This window comes from Sprattus sprattus (genome assembly GCF_963457725.1).
Source record: "Sprattus sprattus genome assembly, chromosome: 17".
Classification (NCBI taxonomy): Eukaryota; Metazoa; Chordata; class Actinopteri; order Clupeiformes; family Clupeidae; genus Sprattus; species Sprattus sprattus.
The window spans coordinates 19,236,188-19,262,231 of record NC_137915.1 but is presented as its reverse complement, the minus strand read 5'-3'; the positions used below and the strand labels follow the sequence as shown (position 1 = coordinate 19,262,231).

General features: G+C 43.4%; 1 protein-coding gene across 1 annotated transcript in view; it reads left to right on the top strand.

Annotated features, from left to right (window-relative positions):
* Positions 1 to 26,044, top strand: part of LOC308378536 (zinc finger CCHC domain-containing protein 2-like) — a 40,985-nt gene that overhangs the window by 12,203 nt on the left and 2,738 nt on the right. The window contains exons 4-12 of the mRNA XM_080855477.1: positions 6,423 to 6,494; positions 6,900 to 7,000; positions 9,801 to 9,904; positions 20,263 to 20,328; positions 21,706 to 21,766; positions 22,263 to 22,407; positions 24,290 to 24,351; positions 24,956 to 25,053; positions 25,483 to 25,611. Of these exons, the coding sequence (XP_080711603.1) occupies positions 6,423 to 6,494; positions 6,900 to 7,000; positions 9,801 to 9,904; positions 20,263 to 20,328; positions 21,706 to 21,766; positions 22,263 to 22,407; positions 24,290 to 24,351; positions 24,956 to 25,053; positions 25,483 to 25,611 (838 nt within the window). The remainder of the gene's footprint in view (positions 1 to 6,422; positions 6,495 to 6,899; positions 7,001 to 9,800; positions 9,905 to 20,262; positions 20,329 to 21,705; positions 21,767 to 22,262; positions 22,408 to 24,289; positions 24,352 to 24,955; positions 25,054 to 25,482; positions 25,612 to 26,044) is intronic.

Genomic DNA, 26,044 nt, shown 5'->3' with positions numbered 1-26,044 from the left:
AGTCCAGCTCAGAACAGTCACAGCAAGGGTGTGTTGGCTTTACTTTAATATCATGGAATACCCTTCATGCGCCCTACTAAAGCCTGGTTGCTGCTTATCAGGGTACTTTTGCAGTGTTCATTAGACCTTTACTTATTCGATGATGTTGGTTTTGGTGTGCGTATAGTTTATTTTTTCAAATGACTATTTTGAACATTGTTTAACCAGTGTATTTTCACCAGGAATAATTTCTGCTGTGCAACCGAGTAGCCTCACTTAGTCAACAAAAGAAAACAAATATAAGCTAGCTCAGTAAGTAAGCTAGCCAGGTAGTTATCGCAATAGTTTAAGACTACCAGGTGACCGAACGAGGATGTTTTTAGAAATACTACAGTGGTTAGAAAACATGTTGTATGAATTAAAGAGTACCTTAAAAGTTATTAGTCATAGTTATTAGTCACTAAGTCATTAGAATTTGGGAGGCATCTGTAGAATTAGCTGTAAACTGTAATTAGCTGTAGCTGTAATTTACTCTGGACCAGTTCTCCTACCAACCTCCTGACCAGCTCTGTGTGGGCCGCTGCCACTCTTGCGCTCAAAATTGGGCAGAAAGGCTTTCTTGTTATTACACATGAGTCAAATCTGGCCTGAAATTACGGGTCTGATTCTACACTTGGCACCTCAGCCTTCCGTGTAAATGGAGCCATTAGCCGGATTGAGCTGTGTGAAAGTATAAAACGCACTTACCTGGCATTGCCTGGCACCCCGGTAAGCCACCAAACTGGCACACCCACCAACCCTGCCCTGGCTGACTAGGCTTACTTCCACTCGCTCTGTTACTTTCATTCCACTGTCATGTGGGCGCACACTCACATTTCCGTTTGCTTTCGCTGTTTCCCAGTGTTTTGTTGATGCACACATGGACATTTTCATCAGCAATTTCTTTTAAATCACACACCTGTGTGTGGTGTGTGTGTGTGTGTGTGTGTGTGTTTGTGTGTGTGTGTGGCTAGGTGGTAGAGCAGAGGGAAGTGTGTGTCTGCCACAAAGAAGGAGATTATCCTGCTCTCATACTCACAATGGCTAATTTGACCTTTCAGCTAGCTGTGCACTAATAGTGCACAGTGGTCCATGTTTGTTGCAGTTTTACCCTTACATGTTCCCACTTTTCTCGGACAGCAGTAGTGTCTGCTCAGCTGTCTGTCCTGTGTGTTAGGCTATGCTGAATGTCACAGTGTCAAGCTGTGGCCTATACTGAGTAGCTGCAGAGTGCAAATAAATCTCTCTTGTGAAGTTGTATTTTTCCCTGTGTTGGAATCTTTAACATAAGAGACAAAGATCTGTCCTTCCAGTCATGTCCTGCTAGAGAGAGCAGAGTCTGCCGGGACGACGTGGACATCTGGGTCAGTCGAGAAGCCTGCTAGCATGAGAGCAGACACTGAATGTCGAGTGTTGATGTCATGACTTGCCTCACACCAAATTACCTGACTGCAGAACACTCACGGTTCTTTGTGCTGTCAGCATGTTCTAAAGAATACAATCGAAAGAAAAGAAATGGCAAAGCAATCAATGCTAAAATTAGGTGGTGTTTATTTCCGTTCAGGAACATTGTGGCATATGGATGGATATTTTTGTTGGTGTTTAGATTTTTAAAACTGTCGCTTTTCCTCCACTTTTGTGAGGAACACCAAGGAACTTCAAGAGAAAAAAGGCTCTAAAGAGTCCAGTGTCCTCAAATGTGGGACTTCAGCAAGAGCTGTGTTTGGTTCAGGAACTCTTTTCTGCGAAACACATGCCAGGCGGTGCCCCCTGTGAAAAGACCAAGCAAACAGGCATGGAATGCAGGCAGGGATGCGCTGCCATTGTACTCTTTGCTCGTGAGGAGATGGAATTTGACAGGCATCCTTCTCGTTGGGCGGCCAATACACACCAACACATCTATACACAACCCAGACAGGCTCCTGATTGCACTTAGAAGCATAACGTTTACGATTTCTAAACATTAGGCATACTGTTTGATTTTGGTAATGAACAATTCAAATTAAATACCAGCCAGATCAATGCAGGAAATCTTGAAATTATGCTTCAGTAGAGAATGCAGTAGAATTCACATTCAGCATATTAACCGGTCCAGTTTGTTCGATCTAGTCTAGAAGTCTTCCCGTGCCTTTTCTTTAGGTTCAGTTAAATCCTGTTGTTCAATAAGTGACCTGTCACAATACTTGTCACCCGATCTACTGGAAAACGTGTGTGTTGAAACTCGGTTCTAGTTGAACATTGTGAGTGGTTGTGCACTGTGGGTGTCATGGGGCATTACCTTCTCACAATTCTGTAAAAAGAAAATCGAAATCCGTCTGTGTGAATCATACTGATTATTTGTCTCCCATCAGAAATGCCCTGAAAAAGCCGGGGTTTTTTTCTCTCCTTTTTTTCCCACTCATATTCTGCTATTTTAGATGTATGAAATTATAGGGCCCACGCCTCTAAGCATACATCATGCGTTGTTATGAACTGTAATGGTACCATCCATGCTTGCCTTACAGGTCTGCCTCAGTTGGTGTTTTTTGAAGTTTCCAGTTTGTGGTTCCTGTGCCCTGGTTTGACCCTCTCCAGTAGATTGTTTTTGGTGTGCGAGGTAGAAGTGGAGGAGAAACTAAAAGAACTGGACTCTGAGCAAAGTATCTAGAAATGCTCTGCATTCAGATGTGCCGTACGCAGCACAACCTCACTCAATCTCACTTACTTATTCTGTATTTCTCCCTCTTGCTCTCTCTCTCTCCCATCTGTTTTCCCATCATCTGTTCACATTCTCTCTCTCTCTCTCTCTCTGTTCCGCCACAGCACCCTGTTTCCTAATGACATGATTTAATCATTTGGCGACTGAAAGAGCTGCTTGTTTGCCTCCCCTGCTAGTCGTGTAGTTGAGACGCCTCACTGGGGCAGATTAGAGTGCTGGGCTGGAGCCGTGCTCTCCACAAAGAGAGAGAGAGACTGAGGGAGGGGGGCATGACGTGTGTGAATGAAGTGGGACAGGCAGAGAGAAGGCGGCTGTATGTGTGTGTGTTTGTGTGTGTGTGTGTGTGTGTGTGTGTGTGTGTGTGTGTGAGGGAGATACTGGGTGTCTGCGTGAAAGGGAGGCAGAGAAAGTTTTTGCCCTACAACAAGCTTGTGACAGACACAATCACATCGTAGAACTCCCAATAACACACACGCATACACCTCTTCCTGGTGGTTTACTTGGTGTTTCACAAAAGAGAGACTCTACCAGGATAGACGATGCCCAGCTTAGCACTGCCAGCTTGCTTCCGGATGCAGTCCAGTAGGTTGGCATGACACCCCCCCCCCCCCCCCCGTTTGTGTCAATGCGAGCGAACAGAATTCTGTTGGACTGCTAAGCTGAGCGGTGTTGTTTTTGCCCCCTTTTTCTAAAGTCTCTTTCACACTTTCAGACTAGAGGGCATTGGCCCTGGCACAGTGCCCAGTTGGTGACATATTTGTTCTCATTGGCAAAATAGGAAATGTACTAAGGAAGGTTTCTGTGGGGGGGTGCAGTCCAGAGAAGTTGGCAGTGATAACGTCTGACATGATCTTGACATGACATCGGCCTCTTGCTGGAAACAGGAACAGCACCGTTTTGAAAAGAATGTGGGGTTTGTTTCAGTGTACTCCACTTCCGACAGCACTAGGAATTTTCCTGGGGCTCATCTGGTAAAGCAAGGGACAAACAACACCAACGTCATGGGTTTGATACCCAGGGAGCAAACATACTGATGGATACGACTATTTACAGTACATCACTGTGGAGAAAAGCGTCTGTTGGATGAATAAATGTAATGTCATGTAGGCTAATATTACAGCGGAGAAGAATTTCTTTACCATTTGTTTTTCAACGCCACGTTCACTTTACTGGAGGGTCTGTCACACTTGTTGTGGCACAGTGCCAGTTTTGTGTGTGTGTGTGTGTGTGTGTGTGTCTCTCTCTCTCTCTCTACAGCTAATCTAATTCCCACTGATATCAAGCTTTATTTAGCTGCATGACTGATTTTGCTGAAGGCCATACTTTGAAAGAGTTGGGAGTGGGTGGGGCGGGTTGGGGGTGGCTGGGGTGGGCAAAACCTCCTCAGTGCCTCTTCATCAGAGATCTCGTCACGATTAGCATCTGTATTGCTTTTTTGCAAGTGAGGAGAACACTCACTTCAGGAATGGGCTTGCACCGCCCTGTTGTGTGCTTGGTGTGTGTGTGGTGGTGTTGGGTGCATTTGTTTGGAGTATTTCTCCGAATTCCACAGCTCTTCAGTTGTCGACAACGGCAGTGGCTGTGTGTTTATTTTGATTGGAGGCATTTGCCATCCTGGCCCCCTCCACACATTGCAAGTGTTGGCTTTTCATTTTTGTCACGAGTGCGTGAAGTCTACTGCCGCAATCAGTCCACATCTTTCAGCTGTCAGGGGCGCTGTTTCCGGTGTCTCCATTTGGGAAAAGTTCAGATGAATTGGTCACACGTTTTTTGTTTGTTTTGTTGTCAGGAAATGACCAACTTACCAAAATAAGCAATCGTTAGCCTAATCGTCTCTAGTAATCGTGTGTGTGTGTGTGTGTGTGTGTGTTTCCCCTTCTCCCCCTGTTGTGATCCATACTAACTTGCATCCCAGATGTGAACTAAAGATATTTATTTGGTTTCATTTAATTTTATTGAAGCTTTACAGCACAACAGCATCCTAAAGCAACTGGAAAGCAGGTGCTAAAGTTTGTGTTCATTTATCTTTCAGACAAGCCAGACACACACAATGTTCTCTTCAGCTGCAGGACTTCTATGAGCTAGCCTATTTAGCTTGTCTGGGAAGTCCTGCCTCTACTTCCGGCCAATTTGATTTTGCCTCCAGAATCGGTCTGGCAAAGTGTATATGCCAGGTTTGTGGCGAATTGTAAGGCTCCTTGGAGCCAATCACAAACTGGCTATTGGCTACCTGGCTATGACCTGGCGCGCCATTGGCGGATTTAAACTAACCACGACTACGTAACAAAAGCGCGGCAAACAGAGTTTGAAAACATTCGACATGGAGGCATCCGAATCACAGCAAAACTTCGATACTGCTCTCGCAGCTGTCTTGGATGATTTCAAAGGCTAGTTTTCTTTGAAAACAGAACAGAAACTGCAAAGTACGTCACCTGTATCGTTGGTCTGATTGGTTAAAGCAGTGTCCAATTACGTGCCTGAAGTGGACCGCCATTGCGTAGTTCGCCAGACTAACTGAGCAAATGAAATGCAGTGAAGGGGGCGGGGAATTCCCAGACAGCTATGTAGCTGCATTGGAACAGGTCTGGAAAGGTCTACTCTTATATCGGGTGTTTGACTCTCCAAAGTCTAGAATGTTTTGGCGCTTACTCTGAAATGGGTCTTAAATGAGATTTGATTCAGTCTGTATTAAATCAGTCAGAATAAATTGATAAGGGAGGGGGTGTTCGGGGAGGGGGCTCTGAGAGGATGACTTTGGAAAGTAGTGCCCAGTCACAGATGTTATCAGTCACCACCTCTGCTGTGTTGTGGAATGGGTTAACCTCTAGTCCTAGTGTGTCCAGTTGTGTCAGATCTTTGACATATACCAAGAACATGAGATCTTTTCGCAAGGTTCCTAGGGACCTAGAACTCAGGGTTTTGTCAATATAAACAAGATTTGCCCCGATGAAACGCTCTGTTTCAGAGCTTTGTTATTGTTGGTTTCTTATCCCTGCAAATTAAAGCTATTGGCGTTGTGGTTTGATGCTTGAGATGAGTCAGCAATTCATTTATTTCCCACTCTGCGTACAGACATCAAAAGCCCCATAATCAGTCAACAATCTCTCCTCGATTGCTCTCCGACATGTTTAGTCTGAAAACTCCATTTGTTCTCTCTTATGTTTTAATTTTTTTCCCCCTTTCTTTTTCTTCAACAAACACATTATATGGACCACTGGCTAAGGCTTCTCCCTTCTGTCAGTTTTGTGCCCTTGCTGCCTCGGATGCTTTTAGCATATGTGTATTTATGCGCGTCTATGCTCTCTTTGTGTCAGTGCTAGCTCGGACAGGAAACGAACGTTTATTTCTAGTATTTTTCTCTGCGGGCCATATATTTATGCCATGTTCATGTTCAAGCATAAGTGTTTAACTGTATGATGCAGGCTATATAAAGGTTGGGAACCACACGCACCCTGAAATGTTTTAAGTGTTTCAAAATGGAGCAAGCCACCAGACAACCGTTGGTCCGATACTGTCGTGGCATGTTGTATAAATCTCGTATAAAGTGTTTTCTGTCAAAATGGCAAGTTTTTTTAAAACCCTCTTTTCAACCAAGGCCTTTACAGTTTAAAGTATTATCATTACTTCTTGGGGTTTGATCGAATAAAAGTATATGAATAGTGAAAAGTTGAATAGTGAGTCTCAATCGCTGACTTTTTATTTACAGGTCAAGTGGTCAGACTCGACATCAAGCAATGTAACGAAAACTCACCTGGAGCTGGAAAACTTCTTGTTAAAGGTATGTACTTTTGAAAGGTGTGTCACCAGCGATCACACAGTCAGTGGATAAGACACAACCGGCCTTTTTTGTTTTCCTTCTTCCTCTTTTGAAAATGTACTAGTACGTCTAGCACTTTTGTATGTAAAGGAATACAAATAGTGTGTGGATTTTCAAAAAAGTGAAACCGTGAACAGCTTCTAGTAGGTTTAGATATTGGGGCACAGATTGCTCCAATTCAGGGTTAGGGCCAGATATATACTGTTATATATGTATACACTGTTTTGGTAGATGGCTCTGTTGAATGACAATATGATTTTTTGCGTAATGATTCTTGTGGTAGAAGTGGTTGTTTTGACCGCTCATCATACTGTTGCTATTTAGCAGTCAGTCAGTCTTTTTTAGTTGTTGTTTTTCACTCATCAGCTTCCAAAGGAGCAGTCTACTGAGTCCTTCGAGAGGGGCATCCTGCGTCTGCTCAATCGGGGTGAGAAGTACGAGCAGCGGGAGGCGGAGAGGAACCTCAGGTGAGCGACGTGCTTTGTGTCTTCCTCTTTCCAGGCAGCTTGTCCTTTTGTCTTTGTGTCCACCTTCTCTCTGCGAAACAACGAAAGAAAGATTCTAGTGAGTTCTAGGATTAAGAGCCATACAGACATATGTTCCGGTGTTTTAAAAGCTACTAAATACTGAAAACCCTTTCAAATAATTCAGTTTGGAGAGGAGACTGGTTTGCATTGGAAATGGAATTCAAGCGCCTGAGGTGTAGGTCATTGCAGGCTTCAGCTGCATATCACAAATAACACTAGTGATGAAATTAGTGATGGAATCTCGAACGCAATGTTCTTGTCCAGTCATCATGAAGGAATGCTCTCACTCCCTTACCAGTGTAAAGCATAAAGACATCATGACATTGCACCTTGCACCTTGCTACTCACACGCACACATGCACATACACAGGTACACACACACATACACACACACAGGTACACGCACACATACACACACACAGGTACACGCACACACACACAGGTACACGCATGCACACGGAACCTTCTAGCATTGCCGTTGTGTGTTGTGAAGGCAACGATGCCCCCTTCTGGAAAACAGAACTGATTGACTGCATTTCCCTAAGTTTCATTTATGGTGAATTGGCTTAGTCGAGAGGTGTGGCAGCAGCAGAGGGAACTGATTCAATTCTCAACACAGCCAGCCAGACCCATCTGACTGACGAGTGATTGTTGTTGTTGTTGTGATGGAGGTGCAGGTAATGATGTCGCAGCTAAGCCTTATGGTCTCTTATGCATGACGTTTTAGTTGCAGTGCAGACAGGACAACCTTTTTTTTCTTCAGAATGTATCCCCTCCCTCCTGATTTGTCTCACCACTGACTACACTATTTGGGTCACCATCAGATGTCTCACCACTGACTACACTATTTGGGTCACCATCAGATGGGTCGCCAATGACCACACTATTTGGGTCACCATCAGATGGGTTGCCACTGACTGCACTATTTGGTTCACCATCAGATGAGTCACCACGACCACACTATTTGGGTCACCATCAGATGGGTCGCCAATGACCACATATTTGGGTCACCATCAGATGGGTCGCCAATGACCACACTATTTTGGTCACCATCAGATGGGTTGCCACTGACTACACTATTTGGGTCGCTATCAGATGGATCTTGAGATACAGAGTAGTGCTTTCCATCTGGTCTCCGCCTCAGTACTGAACAGAGGCGCTTTTTTCTTTCTTATTGCCATCTCTTTAGAAAGCAGGTGGAATATTAGGTCAGATTATATAATATATTCAGGGGATATCTGTTTTCAAAGTCGTATTCTATTACATGTTTAGACGAAGGAACTATTACCTCGTATCGGTTCAGATGGCGGTATGTCTGTGTGAGATCTGGGCCCTGTTCGGCGTACAACTGAAGCTAAAATAATTAATTTAGCTCGCAACTGGAGATTAACTAGCTCGCTAATTGAGAACAGGCCAAGCCCGTCTGGCGACGGGCGCTAATTTATTTTAACCTCTCGTTAATTTGTCCCAGGCTAAAATCATCAGCTAAATTGCGCGTGCACGTCCCTCTTCAAAAGGCAGGAGAGGTCGATCACCAAAACCATGATATGTATAACGGCACCATAGTCTAAACTCAAAGAAATAGGCTCATTTTTTTTCTCCGCTAAGGCAGGATATGACCATGAACGCGTTATGAAGAATTCAAGACCACAATCATGTCAAAATTCAACACTGCTGTGACTGCGACAGCATTAAAGAAACTGTCTATAGGCTGTCTAAGAAGTGATATCTTTTCAGCTGACTAACATGTGACTCTGGTGCAGCGGGTAGAGCGAATGACTTGCATGGAGCAGATCACCGATTCGACTCCCCTCACCTTCGTAAGAATTGTAGTTTTAAATCGCTTTGAATAAAAACGTCTGCTAAATGACTAAATGTGAATGTATTAATAAGAAATTCAATAAATTGAAGCAATGCAAATAAATTGTGTTTATTTCTCTCTTCTGATCATGCATCCACCTTACCATCCACCATTCACTACTGCACAAAAACTAGACACGTTTGCAAAACTAAACGTTTGCAATGATGTAAGTTAAAGTAGGTAAAACAACTTTAGCCAATATCTCCGTAATGGAGATGGGTTATGTGCTCAAATTTCCTGGGATCAGTAGGCTATCCATGTGCAAACTAAAAATCACGTCTCAGGCTGCGAATTAAAGTTATTTCTGGTTTATCAACTGTACCAATGTCATATAATTATGGGTGCTTTGTTCTCTGCATCGCCGACATTACAAAAATGAAGGCACTCGCAAGCAAGTGAAGACATTCAATGTTCGACGGTGGTTGTATGCAATAAATGACTCGAGAAGGTCTTTTAAATGAATTATTCCTTGTCGGGTGGATCGTAGCGCTCATACAAGAACTCATCATGATGGAGAAATGGAACTTCTTGGCGATCGCAAAGAACTCTTCCTACGCTAATCAAACTATAATATGACTCCTTGTCAATGGGATCCCTCCTTTTGGCGTGGGTGTGGCAAGTTTAGCCAGCTAAACTTTGGTTAGCCTGCCCTGGAGCAGGTTAGTGTTAAGCGATTAATTACCATGGTTATTGAGCAAAAGTTGGTACGCCGAACTCGCTAAAGTGGTGTTGTCTTTTTTTAGCCTGGAATTTAGCTCGCTAAACCGCTTAGCGACCGTCACCGAACAGTACCCAGTGCGGCTCTCTATCTGTATGTATATTTATTGATTTATTTGGAAGAATAATAATGAACACTAAAATGACACTTGCTCTTTCCAGGGAGAAGTTCCTATCTGCGCCTCCTGCCTTCCGTCAGACAGGCAAGGTGTGTGGGTTCTTCCTCACCGACTCGTCTTCTTCCCGCAGCATCAGTTGCAGCAAATGTAAGTGTATTTGTTTTCTGATTTTCTTTTGTATGCGTGTGAGGGAGGTGCTTCTTATGCCGCAGCAGATGATTTGACAAAGAAAAACAAATCGAAGTGTCATAGATTCCTATTACAAGTGCATTCCCCTTTTTTAACCGAACCCTGTGTCCATTCCGAACTGATTAAGAGACAACACTATTTTGGATCCTGTTGGACTGCTCAGAGGCAGCATCTGTGTCATGAGTTATAGTTATATATCCCTCTGGGTGACCGTGATGAACGAGAGTCATTATGAGCTGCCAGTTTATTACGCTTATGCACTCCAGCTGTCTGACTCCTACGAGAGCACGATGATGTGATGCTGATCGCAATAGAATTCAGGTATTTGGAGATGTGTAATATTAATGCTCAGCCGGTTATATCCTAGGAAATGATGCTGTGCGTTTTGTGCAAATCTGTGTCTTCTCAGTTTGCCTGAACAGTCTTAGAACAGCCCAGCTGGAAGTGAGGGGTGAAGCTGTGGTTAGGGAGAGAAGCTACAGCTTGGGGGTGTCTCTGCTCGAGATGAGGTGAAGCAAGAAGCCAGCCAGCGTTTAACCTCATGTCATGGGTCAGGTCACATGGACACTGCCCAGCTGTACAAAAGGAAGGCAGTGAGGCCCTCTCGTGGATTTCTTTCTCTCTCTCTCTCTCTCCACCTCTGTCTCTCACTGTTTCACTCACTCTTTCTTTTTACCTATCTCTCACAGCCTTGTTTTCTCTCACTTTTTGCCTTTCTCTTTCTCTCTCACACTGTTTCACCTATTCTTCGTTTTTATCTCTTATTCTTTCACAGCCTTGCCTTCTCTGTTTCACTCTTTCTCACTCTGTGTTTCTTTTGTGTGTGTGTAAGTGAGCCAGTGTGAACGCATTGATCCCAGAAGTGCAGTTAATCATGCAGTCAACACATAGCTGCCAAAGAGAAGACCAAGGGAGGATCAACCCCTGCACCTTACCCACTGAAAAGAGGCTTGTAAGGATCATGTTAGATGCGCTCAGTTAGTTGGCGGGCTCATTTTGACACACATGTGTCTGCGGGCCCTCTGCGGATGTAACAGAGTGGTGTTCACCACGAGGGCCAGGCCCGAGTCGAGTCCATGTCATCCACACTCCAGCCCCAAATCCCCCACTGATGAGCGCAGTGTGGCGCTGCTCCAGGGCCTTGTCCTGTGGCCAGGGCGTTTGGCCAGCCAACGCATCAGCCTCAAAGAAGGGGAAAACCGGTCCTTGAGATGTGGGCACGCAGTTATGATGTGTTTCGACTTTTTAATGTAGCCGTCTCTGTAAAATGTTACAGGTTTGTTTACTGCAGCGTTACAAGATAAACAGTTAACGTGGTTAAACTTTATTTCCATGGTTTGTGACTCACCAAAGTAGTGAACACAATAGAGAGGACAATGGAAGTTCAAGTGTAAGTATGAAGTCATTCGCATTTCCTGCATGTTGAAGTTATCAAAACATTTAGAGCCGGTACTTTAACAATCTGTCGGTACAGCATAAGCTAGAAGTTCCATGTTCTAATACAAAACCCTAATTCCAGATAGTTGTCAGAAGCGCACTAAGTAGATATGTGATGTGGTTGTATTTAGCCAAGAGCTCCCTCAGAGGAACAGCTGGTCAGCAGGACTGTACACAGCGCTTCTTCCTTGACATACTGTTGTGATTTATAACGCATGTGAACTTATGCCATATCTCCTCTCCCATCCCTGTGCTGGAGTGGGAAGATGTGCATCGAAGTTGAGTTTTGAAAAATATGAGTTCTGTGTGCATAATTTAGTTGTGTATCTACTGGATATATATATAATTTTTTTTTCCATAATTTTTTATGACATGATCTGTCATTATATAAATGGACAGCAAGGCAAGTTTATTTATATAGCACATTTCATACACAGAGGCAAGTTTATTTATAAAGCACATTTCATACACACGGGCAATCCAATATGCTTTACATAAATAAAATCAAAAGGAACGTCCAAAAGAGTAATAAAGATAAAGTGCTCAAAGTATAGGCTAGTCAAAGTTAATACAAACACGTGATTCAAAGACGGTAATAATAATTACAAGAAAGTACCTTAAGTAGAATAAAAACATAGTAGAATTAGCCCACACTGTGTATCTCTTTCAGAACAGAATAAGCACAAGATGTCACTTCCCCGTCTACGTCAAAAATTGAAGTGCAGTAACAATAGAGTGCAAGTTGTTGTTGGAATTGTAAAATAATACAATTATAATAAAAGTTACAGAGTTAAAAAAGTCAGACAGCAGTATGTCAACGATTTTAGATTCCACACTGTTTTAGAGGTCAATTATATTAAAATATGACAAAATAATGGTTATTTCTAGGTGACTAGAGACTGTATAGTTTCTTTGTTAGACTATGTGATGTTGATGGCCGGTCTAATAGTTTTAGAAATTTTTCTAGAATGTTCTTTGAGTTCTCACATTCAGGAGCAGTTAAGGAAACAGTCCAGCTTGTCTTTGTTTTTTTTAAGTGTTTTGTTGTATAGCTTGTGTTTGAATCCACGAGTCATGTTTCATGGTATAGGGTAGGAAAAAGCCTTCTGCCTACTTGAGGCATGTTGCCAGAAACCTCTTGTCATTGTTCTTCTCTGTGAAATGGCAACACGGTTTGCTTCAGGCCCTCACGGTTAGGTTACATTCGGGTTTTCATCGGATCCAGGGCCCACATTTGCTTGCACAAGATTGGCTTTGCCAGGCTCTCCGAACTCCCCTTTTCCTGTGGAAATCCTCTCATAACATGCCATGTGTGGCTCTCGGAGCTGCTGCCAGACACAGCAGTCCCCTCACGGTGGACTTCAAAGGCGGGGGGAGAGCGTTATTGGAAGCAAATGTGGCCCTGACCAGGAGCGAAACTCGCTAACTGCTGCCTCAGTCATGTGCCTGGAGCTGGAAGAGCCAAGGGAACGATTCTCTAGGAGATAGGAGACCACAGACTTGAAGGAAAGTTTGCAAGAGATCCTTTTCACCCTACTTTTTAGTCCCTCTCTCCCTCTCTCTCCGCTCCCCCGTTTTCTTTCTTTCTCTCATCCTTTCTTGCGCTCTCTGCATTGTCTCTAGTCTTTCTCTTTTACTTTCTTTCTTGTCTCTCGTCTGTGTATTGTGTACTCTTATCCCACCATCTTTTCTCTGTCTCTCTCTCTCCCACCCTCATCCACCCGCCCTGTATTCTCTTTCCACCATCCCCTCCTCTCTTTGTTTCTCTCTTCTCTCTTTTCCTAAGGTTACAGTTACTAACCGAGGTCTCTTCATGGATTTTTCCCACAAGTCTGCCCCAGTTGATCCCATTTGTTGTCTTCCTACCAAGGATGCCCCCATCCTAGCTCGCTCCCCACTGGCTTCTTCTGTGTCAGCTTTTGTGTCTTTTTGCTGCTTGGAAAGCTCCTTGGAAAGCTCCTTGGACTGGTCTGCATAAGTACTTGACAGCCCTCAACACCATACCTCAAGATGCTGTTGATCTGAAAGATGCTGACCTTGATGTTACTTTTTTTTTCTTTTTTTTATCCGTGATCACTTTTCACGATGATGTAAAAGCTTGTTTAGCTCAGAAAGTTGTGACTTAAACATTTGACAGCCTTTCTTTCTGTCACCAGTTAGTGCCAGTGTTTAATTTATTCTCTGAAATGGTGTGAGAAAAGAAAGAGGGAGAGTGAGTGAGCATGTATTTGTTGATGGCGGGGAAACCAGCAAAGGGTAGGACTTTGGTTCTAACCACAACTTCTGTTCTGCGCAAATCCTCTTCACTCTCTGTTTCACTGCTTTTTTGTCGCATGGCATGTGTCTGATAGGGTCTCCCCGGTTCAGGCGACTGCTGATAAGCTCAGCTGGTGGTTTCTATGTCCCCCTTCCGTCGTGTTTGTTTGGGTGTAGTAGGAGAAGGTGTTTGATATCAGGTATGCCTGTGTGAGGCGTGAATGTCGCTCCTACCTGCTGTCATCCTGGAGCCCCGTAAGGCTGTTAAACAAGAACCAGCTGCTGAACGGTGAGGAAACAGGCAGAGAGGGGCCCCCCTTGTGGTAGCTGATTTAAGAATGTAGAATTCAACGACTCGTAAAGGCACCCTGACCAAGCAAGAAGACTCATTGCAGTACTCTGTTGAGCCAACTGCAGCTTATAGCGCCATGACTCTTCTTCTCTACTGTTAACTTGAGGTCTGTGGTATAATTAATTAATTCCATTTAGATGGTTTGTTCATGGAATGAATAATTAGTGTGCTTGCCCGAAGGGAAGCACACTATTGTTCTTCATAAATTTTCTTTATTCCGCCCGTTTTTCTTGCATCGAATCAGGCCTCGCTCGTTCGAGGTACAGATGCCGTTCAAACACCGAAACGTCCGGTCCGATCCGGTGCAACCTGCTATATCTTTTCGTGGCGGTTCTCCTTGCAACTCCTTTTTTATTCCTCTTTTTCATCACCTTTTTCTCTCATAGACTAACATGGGGGAATCTTGAGCCAAGACAAGAGACTTTATTTCTGTAACACGGCGGTGGCATCAAAATAAATAAATGACTAGCTGGGCTGAGAGTTTCAACCTCCTCTTACACAGACAGTAAGAGACAGGGTTAACACAACACACACAGCCATGGAAATGTAAAAAGCAAGTGGAAGTAGGCTATACGAGACAGCTTGATCAACAACTCATTCGCGAACACCATTGCTACAATATGCGAAGCAACTAGCCTAGCCCCATAGTAAAACAATATAAGCAGCTAGCTAGCCTAAGCTAAGCTATTAGCATACATGCTAGCAGGAGCTAACATGCAACTGGCACACAGATTAAATGTCTGTGCGATTATTTCAACTGCCATACTGGAGATTTCGGTTCACTACCCCAAGTTTTCGCAAGGTACATTCCAGTACGTTTCAGACAATAAAACCAACCGACACCAAAGAATTTTAAATTTTGTACACATTCTGTTCCAAAGACAACCATACTCATGAGCTGCCTGTATTCCAGACAAAGGTTTGCCTTTGCAAGAAGTAGGCAATCTATCTGGCCAAAAATCGACAATTTTAACAATCCCAACCATCATTGAGCCAAATACACCTCTAGGCTACATCAATTAAAAACAGCTGTGTAGACCACAGCGATTTTTCAATGTAATTCACGTCTGTCTGTAGCTAGATTTAGAACAGTGCATCGCACTAAATTCTACTTCGGTGTGCGTCGTCCTACAAATTATCCATATGATCGCGTTTACATACCTGTTTTCCGTATGAACAAGCTATGGAGTAAGGAAGCTGTCAGAATGTTCGTGTGTATAAAGTTGAGCAAAACATACATATTTGTAAAGATTTACAAACACAAAATGCAACTTCACGATTACGATTTCTTCATTACGAATTCACGAATTACAAACACGAAATACAACTTCACGATTACGGTTTCACAAATTACAAACACAAAATGCAACTCCACAAGTTACGGTTCACAAACGTGACTAAACTGTCAAAAATATGTCACCACTTTCATACGTCACCACAGACATTATTATTGAGCAGAGGATACATCGATCCTACCGACTGCGCATGCGTTCAAGTTCCCGACCAAAGCCAAGAGAAACCATAGTAGTGGCTTAACAACGCGATCGTGACCGGGGTGATAAAAACATGAAATTTGGCACACAGTTAGCTTTTACCCTATCAAATGATATTAGAAGGGGTGCCCAAGTGAAACTTGTTTCGTGTTAAGAAGATTTTAAGTTTTGACCGATATCAGGATATGCGTTACCTGTGGTACAATTTTCAAAACTGATTTTTTTTGCCCAGAAATGCTCACCAAATAAGTGTTATTCATGCATGTTTGTGTTTTATAGTTTGCTTTTTATATGTGTTGGTTTAAACAGAGTAGCAAAATTAAAATAAACAGACAAAAATACCATACGCGAGCTCATCCTAGATTGCGGAACGACGTCCTGGTACAATAACAACATAAATAGCCTTCACAGCATGTTTTTTTCGACATTGAGAACTGACTTATTTTCAAATAATCTATGTTTCCAGTGTATTTCGCTTACAGACTACTCTACACCTTTCATGACTTCAAATAACGTATTGATTAAGCATATAGGCCTATTCAGTGAAGCAGCAGCTTGGCTCCCCGCTTACGGTTCTATGCGAGAGCACCCCATCTATCATCATGAAAGTAAAAAACAAATAACGATAAAAATTAAAATAAATATTAATGTCATGGTCTGAGTAGACCACAGGTTCAATATTTGTAAAGTGTTTAATTTCTTGTGTTAGAGCGCCCTCTTGTGACCTTAGTTGGTATCTATAAATAATTTAGAATCCATAGCAACACTTCCCGCTCTGTGTTGAGAGAATTGGTGTGATTGATTATTACGGAGAACGCTAGTTACTGTTTCTAAGATTTCCACCTGCATTTTAATCATATCTTACTCCCATGAGGGCAATGCTCTTTTACAGCTTGCAGGGTTTTTCCTGGGTCAAAATGGCTCTTCGGTGCTCCCCAAAAAAAATTGCGCGCTATGCGCGCACAGTCTGTGTTACCTATCAGCAGAAATCAATGTTTTTTTTTTTTTTTTTTTTACATTTCATAAATAATGGAGGCTATCATTTTGCTTCCACTTCAAATTAAAATAGATAGGCTAATATATTGACAATAGTCCAAGCCCCATGGTGCTATCATGTATGGTTCAAAGATTCAAGATCAAGGTTTACCTCGTATATGCAAACTACTGAAATCTATATCAATAGAATCTAGAACTAACCAGTGGTCAGAAATGGAACACACAAATTATGAAAGTCAAGTTTATCTATTATTACTATTCATGTTTATTATACAAACCTACATACCATTATTTTTACCAATGGAGGCTGCGTTGGAAATCAATAATCAAACTATTGACAGTATTTTGAGTGGAAATATAATGTGTGTACAGGTGTATTCGTGTACGTCGGGCTGGCCCTCGCAGTGGAACGACAGTTTTCAACCGCACCGGTTTATCAATAATAATATTAATATTATTATATTCGAGATGCAACACAAACGAGTTGAGCTTTCATTGATAAACCAATTCTGTTGTCTGCCTTCCCGAGGCCCCGCGTTCTACTGGTACTCGTTTAAACGCGTAGACAAATCAAGTAATATCCTACACCTGTGTAAGTTCTCAACATAGCAGATATTTTAATAAATTGAAAGCCATGAATATTGAAACCGCCGACTGATGAAGTCAGGATGCATCCGCAGGTTGAGTAATTAAGTGATTGGCTCTGTCCATTCGCTCACCTCACAGTTGCGTATAGATCAGACTTATCAACTCGATTACTATTGATCAAAACAGAACGAGAGTTCGGCTGTAGCCTACTTGAAGCATACTATTCAGAACATATTCGCTGACGTGCATTGCATACGTGATGAATTGCTCACAAATCTGCTTAAAACAACTAGTGAAGGTGTTTTAGAATAATATTGATGCCATATACAATAAGTGACTTTATGTAAACACCACATTAATGTTAGCTGCCTAATTATTTAGCGCAATGCTAGCATGACTCTACCGTAATTCGATTTTTAACCAAGGTAGCCTATTGTACCTATTGAGACTGTTGATCGCGACCTGTTTACAAATCTGGTTAAAAGATAAAGGTGAGCTGTTATTTATAGATACTAAATATTTCCCAGGCATCTAATGGCTTACAGCTACCTGTAAAGCATCTAAACGTACAGAGTAAAGTAGGTTGACTGCTAAATCGGCAACCAGTCTTTGGATATCTCTCATTCTCAGTTATTGTATATATGGCATTAATATTAGTCTTACCATCACACATAGGATATATAGGTTCACGCACACACTGCTTAAATAAAACTTAAAGCCTACTATCAAAGTATTGTTTTTTTAAGATAATGTAGGCAACTGCTTGCTAGCTGCTTTATACAAAAAAAATCAAATTAAAGTGACGAACGTCTGGCAAACTTGGAGAAGCCTCTGTTCAATGATTGGCTGAGGGGGTAGGAGGCGGGATCTGCTGCTGCTGCTTGAATTCAACGTGAGCGCTTAAAACACCATTAAGCTGAATTGGATGACAGGTTTTTTTTTATCGCAGACTTTTTTTTTTGCCTTTAGGCGCTCTGGATTTTTCATAGGCGTTCGGGAAAACGGCTTAGGCGCGCGCCTACATTTTCTCTATGCAGGAAAAACCCTGGCTTGAAATTAAAGCATAAGAGATTAAGAAAGGAAGACAGTCTATCTACATTCCTTGCTTACATCGACATTCTTAGTTTTGAGTTGTTAACTTGCTGGATAGCCAAGTCAAACTTAGCAAGGCCAGTCACAATTAACATTTTTCTACTGATCTGTGCTATTAATGTATGTTCTGCACGATTACAATCATCTCGAGCATTTTCATTTTCCTGTTTAAACAGTGAGAGGCAGCGACGAGCTGTGCCTCATCTGCAATTTTCAATGAATGAGCCTAATATGCATTGATATGCTTGAGAATACTCATGCATCTTCATTTGCTGAAAGAATTTACGTTTTGTTAGGCCTATATAGATGGAACCGGGAAGGCTGGCTTGTTACCGGCATCATCGTGTTTGAAAGCACGTTATTAAAAGCGTGTGTCCCTGTCTTAATGCAATGAATGAAACTTAGTCTAAGGTGATTTTAAAATGACATCAAATTAATTTCGATTATTCTGCCGTTGGAATAATCCAAAATGAATTTGGTGTCATGTAAAATCACCTTATAAGTTTCATATTGTTGAACATATTCGCTGTAGTCTGAATCATTTTTATCTGCGCTGTATAATAGGGCTACATGTTGGGGATTAGCCTGTCTGCATACCCGTTCGGGATGGATCGGTCAAAACAAAAATTTCCTTAAAACGAAAAAACGAGCAGTTTCACTTGGGCACCCCTTCTAATATAATTTGGTAGGGTAAAAGCTAAATGTGTGCCAAATTTCATTCTTTTATCACCCCGATCACGATCGCGTTGTTAAGCCACTATCAGTTTCTCTTGGCTTTGGTCGGGAACTTAAACGCATGCGCAGTCTGTGGGATCGATGTATCCTCTGCTCAATAATAATGTCTGTGGTGACGTATGAAAGTGGTGACGTATTTTTGACAGTTTAGTCACGTTTGTGAACCGTAACTTGTGGAGTTGCATTTCGTGTTTGTAATTTGTGAAACCGTAATCGTGAAGTTGTATTTCGTGTTTGTAATTCGTGAATTCGTGAATTCATATTCGTAATGAAGAAATCGTAATCGTGAAGTTGCATTTTGTGTTTGTAAGAGTTTACAAATATGTATTTTCTGCTCAACTTCAAAAAATATGCACGTATATCTATTTTATACACACGAACATTCTGACAGCTTCCTTACTCCATAACAAGCCACCGCATTAATTCCCATATTGTTGCAGAGATGTTTCCTTTTACCTAGATCATAATTTCTTACGAAGTGTATCAACACTTAGCTCAGTAAGTCAGTATAACGAAACTCTGGAACTATTATCACCATGACAGCTGAAATGTTTGTTCCATCATACATCTGATTTCCACCATAGAGAGACAATAAATATATTTACATTTGAAGCACAGACAAGATTTATTGCAGCCGCAACACACACAATTAAAACAAGCAGATTAAAACTCAAATACCGCACAATTCAGGTGCACTCATGGATTAACACGACCTTTGGAGGTAAATTACACATACACAATAAGACAAATGTCACTTGGGGCCTATTTTAAGACATCTCCAAGCTAAATGTAACACACTAGACCCTTTCACAATAAACAAGCAAACAAAAACAGAACAACAAAGACACTGTCATATGTCTAGACGTCAGTGGAGCCAAAATATAATGGTTGAGCTTGGTTGCCATGTCTGATCTTTTGTGTGATGTTATGGCTGCAACGTCAAAGGTCATGGCCGCAACAGAGCAAGCACACTCTCGCAGTTCGTTCATGAAACGCATTCTAGTTTACAATAGAAATTCTACAGTTGGGTCCCTGTTCACCTGGTTGGTACCTGCATTGTGTCCAGGCTGTGCTTTACACCTGGCATGGCACCTGAAACAAAAACAACACTGGCATGATGGTCATGCCAAACTGTAATCTAGCACACTGTATAATCAACCTAGCAGACAGGTGAAAGGAAATGAAATAGGACTTTATATCTGCAGGGCTTTGAATCACGCAGACTGTGTGTGTTTGTGTGTGTGTGTTTCTTTAATAGTAGTTCCTAACAATGGAATATTGGAATAGAAGTGGAACATGAATGCTGTGCTTTTTTGGCTATCGACTGTTAATCAGTGACTGAAACTCTTCATCTCTTCTCTCCCCAGGTAGCCCTGTTCTCTTAGGAAAGGCCTTGAAAGAAGACTGCTCAGAGGCTTCCAGCCAAGAGGAAGGTGGGTTCTGTAGTTCCTTACCATGGCTATCCTAGGATTTATTCCATACAGCACACTGGATGTTTTGTTTTTGTTTACTGTTCTTGTCAGTGACTTGCCGTGTCCACTTTTGGCCCAGTCTAACCTTAATGGCAATAGTACTCGGAACACCAGCAGTCAAACATGCATGCCTTTGCCACTGCTTTCTTTGAATGGTGTCTATGAAGCAAAGACCTTTTTTTCAAAGAAACCCAAGTTGTGTTTTTACCCAAGTTGTGCACCCTTTGGCATGCACGAGTGTTAAGACTTCGACTGTTTCAGCGTATTAAGAATGATCCTCAAGGGTAGGTCACAAGGCTTCCTGAGTTATTGCAACATCTGTGCAAGCATCCTGCAAAGTTCGGACATTTAGACTTGAGGTTGCGATTTTATTTTTAAAGACTATTGAATAATGCCAGCCTTGCTGTCGTGCTTACTTCATTGTACTTGAGACACTTAAAAACCGTTTGCCCTTTTAGGCAACGCTTTATTTTTTGTATTGGTCGATTTGGTCTCACAAGGTCTTTTGAGATCTTTATTATGTCCACAGGGAGACAGACAACTACCACTTCTGCTTTTAGATGGACAAAGCCTAATTTGGAGCAACAGAAAATAAAACAAGTGCTCAGTTTCATCATGTGGAATTAAAGGCAAAGGAAAAAGAAGGAAGTTAAGTGTGCGAGCGGGCACATTTTTATTTCAGGAGGGATTTTTGGAAACGGCTCCGGCCGTCTCCCTCCCCCGTTCTGCCGTCCGTCCCGCAAGACTGCAACTGTGCATGCGCAGACACCGTAATGATAGGCTCGGGCAAGCCTCGCGGTTTGCTTCCAAACAATAGCCTGGGTCTGCGATTCTCTGATGCTAGGGCCAGCGACACGACTCAAGGTCTCGACGGGCGGATTCGGTCCACGCAGGGTCGCCTAGGGGACCCAGCGCCATTGTAACCTTGAAGCTGTCTGGGGTCTGGGACAGGATACGAACATGGAGACTGACCTACTCTCTTCTCTCCCTTCCCTCTCTGTTCTGACACACACACACACACACACACACAGATATGCTGCTCAAATAGCACACCGTAGCCCCTGGCCCAATGACAAACACCAGTGGAGAGCAGCTTTTACACCAGTAGTCAAACATGCATGCCTTGCGTGCCTTGCAGCTCTTGTGTGTTGGGAAGTTGAATACAAGCATTTGCATGGAGAACACACTGATTCACCAGAGCCCCACAGAAACACAGCTTACACGTAAGCCGTTAATGATCACTTACTGCCACTTGACTGGCTATAGGAAGCGGATGAGTGGCTCTGATCTGTTCCGTGGTCAGTCACGACCTTTAACCTTCAACCTCTGACCTTTCAGATTCAGAGCCTTACGTCCAGGGTCACCGAAAGAAGCCCAGCGGCAAGAGCCCCAGCCTCAGGTAAGCTCATGCTTTTTATCCAGTCACATGTTGCACTCACACGTCCGGTAACAGACACTCAACACAGGAGGCCCTCACGTCCAGATGATGTGCTCTTAATGCAGAAGTGGCCAAGGGGTGAATCAGAAGACACCCAGATGATCAGAACAGGGGCAGATAATCAGAACAGAGGCAGAGCTTTTCTGCTGCTTTGGCTCCTGTGTTTCTGTGCTCTGTTTGGTTCTGTGATGCCAGAGGAGCAGAAATCATAGCTGCTACAGAACTTGTCCCCGGTCACTAGCTCTTGTCTGTGTGTGCTGAGGATGTGTCAGTGGAGGTGATTGAGTAGAGAGGCTGCTGGTTAGCCCTTCATTCACAGGGATCCGCACCTTTTAATGTTCTAGTAAGTAAGGTCATTGCTTAATTTTCCTGTCTTTTTAACCCTCCACTTCTCTCTCCCTCTCTCCCTCTTTTGTGCGTTCCTCTCTCTCTCCCTTTCTCTCCCTCTGTCTTTCAGTGTGCCTAGCTCACGGCCGGTGCAGTGTGACGGCCGGCGGCAGCAACCGCAGCAGCAGCAGCAACCCAGCACTGAGCACAATGGCCTGCCTGAGTGGAGGAGAAAGACTAGCAGCGGCGGCACCCCTAAACCTGAGCCTGCAGAGGTGTGTGTGTGCTTGTGTGTGCGTGTGCGAGTGCGGTGCGCGTGTGCACGTGCACGTGTGACAGGCAGTGTTACTTGTTGGTGGACGTGTGACTGTGTTCATGCGGGAGAGGGAAAGAGAGAATGTGAGTATTGTGTGTGAGGGGGTTCCATTTTGACAAGAGCCAGGGTTTGTGGTAAAGAGTGTGTAGTGACGGGTATTGAGACTAAGGATCGACAGTCGTAGGTAACGTTCCTCAGGCAGATTCCCCCACACTGTAGAGGAAGAGTAGAATGGGCTCATAAACTTTATTAATCATTATCCCCCTAAAGAACCTCTGATATGACTAAGATAACACGTCCCGTTTCACACTACATAGAGCATCACATCCTGGCTTTAGATCTTTAGGGGAAAGACACAGTTGCCCTAAGGGCTCACGTTCAGGCCTGCATCTGCCCCCCCCCCCCCCCCCCCCTTCAGCCGTGGAGGCCATTAGCCCAGCTCCAGACCCCCAGCCTCCCTCGGCCGCCTGACCCCCAGGCCTCCCCCCATGACCACGGCTGCCCAGCTATGCCCAGTGCTGCAAGCCAAGCACATTCTTTCCACTCTTGCTTCTCAATGGAGCCAATACAATGGAAAGGCACCGATGGCTGTACACATACAGACATACACACACGCATGCGTGAGGCGTTGTCCATACTCTTGTTAGGTGTGGCTGTGTTTTGGGAAACTCCATTGTTTGCCTTGTGGTTGTTTTGTGACTAAATGACTTCCACATTAGGGAACCCTCATCACTACAGCAACGACTGTTAACACCCCCACTGGGGCTGCTTGTCCGTGGCAGGAAGTTGTCGCTAAAGCACAACAGTAAACACACTCTTGGTAATCACCCTTAATAGCTTTGTGACAGGCAGGCGAAGTACACGGTTCTAATCCAATACACTTGTTGTCAAATTCAGCGGACTGCTCCTGTTCGGTGTTTGTGCTATTTTTTTTTTTTTTTTTTTACAAAATTCAAGTATTCATGTACAGTCTTGGCCTGGTACTGTAAATGGGAAGCAAACATAGTGGCTCGGGTCATAAACTATTCTAGCCAATCAGAAACACTGAAGGGAGCGGTGCACGTTGATTTGCCTGTTGAGCTCACATATCAACAACTGTTTGCTAGAATCGCAGGCTCTACCTATATTTAGGCTTTTGATATAATCCCTTTTAGAGAGACCATCATAAAAGAAAGAATATGGTGACTTTTCAGAGACAGCAAGTTGAAAGTTATCAGTGCTCGGACTAGTTCTGCAAACACGATACGTCTCCAGCAGCACGTGGGCGTGGAACGGACTCCAGCCTGATTCAAGGTCAGCTGCCTGCATAGTTCAGCAGTAATGGCAGGTTAATGGGAAACTTGGGTGGTTGATAGTGATCAGGCTACAGCTACGGACTTTGACCCCAGCGTATAGAGAGAGGTGAAAGTCCAGGCAGATGATGTCCGACCCAACACACACTCGCACACAAAATTAACATAATGTGTCACCACAGAGCACTGATGCTCTTTACAACACATTTCACTCTGCATGTGTGTACTGCGTTCACCAGCTGGTTGTCTTTTTGGCATGGTACCTGCCAGAATTGGCTGAGACATGGCACTGTTGCTGGATATAATTTACTGGGGACTCCATCTGAGAGCTAATTGCTGCAGATACCTGTTTTCTCATAGGGGACATACAATATACTCGTGGTCAAATCCATGGTCACTTAGGCCCTGAAGTCCTTTGCTCCTCTGGCTGACAGTGTGATGGCCAACTCGAAGAATGCATCCTGGAATAGTTGACTCCTAGCTATTTGCAGACATGTGTGTTTGTGTGTGCGTGCGCGTATTCTAAAGCTCTCCTCCATATCTCACCAGCATGCAGACGACAGGCGAAGCTCCACCACTAAGACGAAGTCCAAAGCACCCCCTTCTGTCAGGTATTGGAATTGCAGTCTGTTTCTCACTGCTCAGCCTTTTTTTTATCATCTTACGATTGGTTTAAATTGCATGTTCAAACGAACATATTATTAATAATATTATTTTTTCCAGTCTGCTAAACAAGTGGTTCTTAACCTGGGTTTGTTGAGTCACTCTCAGGAGTTCGGCAGGGGTCAAGACACACACAGTATGGCCCGGTTCACATTAGCAATGTCGGGCCGTTTTTATACATACATACGTTTGAAGAAATCATATTTTATTTTTCAAATTACGGAGGGGTTCGGTGAAAGCACTGATGAAGCTTGCAGGGTTCAGTACCTCCAATAAGGTTAAGAACCACTGATCTAAACCCAGTTTATTATTATGCAGAGCAATAATGCTAGAATTCTCAAAGGACTAAACTGGATGGCTGTTATCTTGCAGGTTTAGTTATGCATTGTTGTAATGACCGTACATAATTCATGTATTTATCCGAATTAATAATAGCTATATGTATGTTGAGTCTGTTTGGAAATGTGAAAGCGTGTGTCTAATGTTTGACCACGGTGGTACACTGGAGAAGAGTTTAAAACATGACCAATCTGAAGTTTCTTTTCCGATCAGGGAGAAGGGGAAGAATGGTGAGGGATGGGCGGCGTTTGTGGCCAATGGCATCGCGCCATCTCCAACCTCCCCGAGGGGACACCAGTCTGAGGGGAAAGGTGGGTGTGTTGGGGTAAAGGCTTAGCGCTAAGGCCACTGATTTCTCTGACTGATTAAGCTTTGCGGTCAGCCTGCTGTAAAATACCTGTGTGTGTGTGTGTGTGTGTGTGTGTGTGTGTGTGTGTGTGTGTGTGTGTGTGTGTGTGTGTGTGTTTCAACAAGTGTGTCAGATCACAGCTTGAACAGTGACTCTGGAACAGAGTGTGCCTCTGAAATAAGGAATGATCCAAGGAAATAACCTTTGAAGGCTGTGTGAGATATGTATTGTTTTGCAAGTAAAAATTGTCTTAGTACATGTGACTTGTGTTTAGAGCAGGAAGTTGGATAAAAAGTGTCTTGTGGTATTTAATGTGATTGGAGAAAACGGAATGTGTCGCGTTCTCTGGCTGGCCTGATGTCTTGTCTCGGGTGTGTCCATGCGTTGGCAGATGTGTGCGCAGACTTGTGCCCGGGGCAGGACACGTACGGAGAGACGTCGTCTGAGAGCTACAGCTCCCCTCCCAGCCCCCAGCATGGTGGCCACGAGAGCCTGGACAGCGAGGACGAGAAAGACAAAGGTGTGGAGTGTCCCCTCGTCCCCCCTGTCCAAATAAGGCTGAGACTAAAGCCTCCAAAAACATTTCCACAGTCTGAGATTAGTCTGGAGGTGAAATTTGCAGGATTTCAGAAATGTATTTAAAAATCAGCAAACTAAATAGCATACGACACTGCCTTAGACTTAAGTCAGTGCTACTCATAGGAGTCCTACACTGCCTTTCCCAAAAGAGTTGTTGAGCAACCAGCATGCTGTCTAAGAGAGATAGAGAGAGCGAGAGAGAGAGTTCAAAATGATAGTCTCTCTATCATTTTGCCATGGTCGCTGAAGAAAAGGGCTACGGATATTATGTGTGTGTGTCTTGACCTTTTTTTCTCTCCTCCATCTTTTCTGTTTTTCATCTTTCCCCCTCTCCCTTATTCTTTTCTTTCATCACTGTTTTTCCAAACCACCCT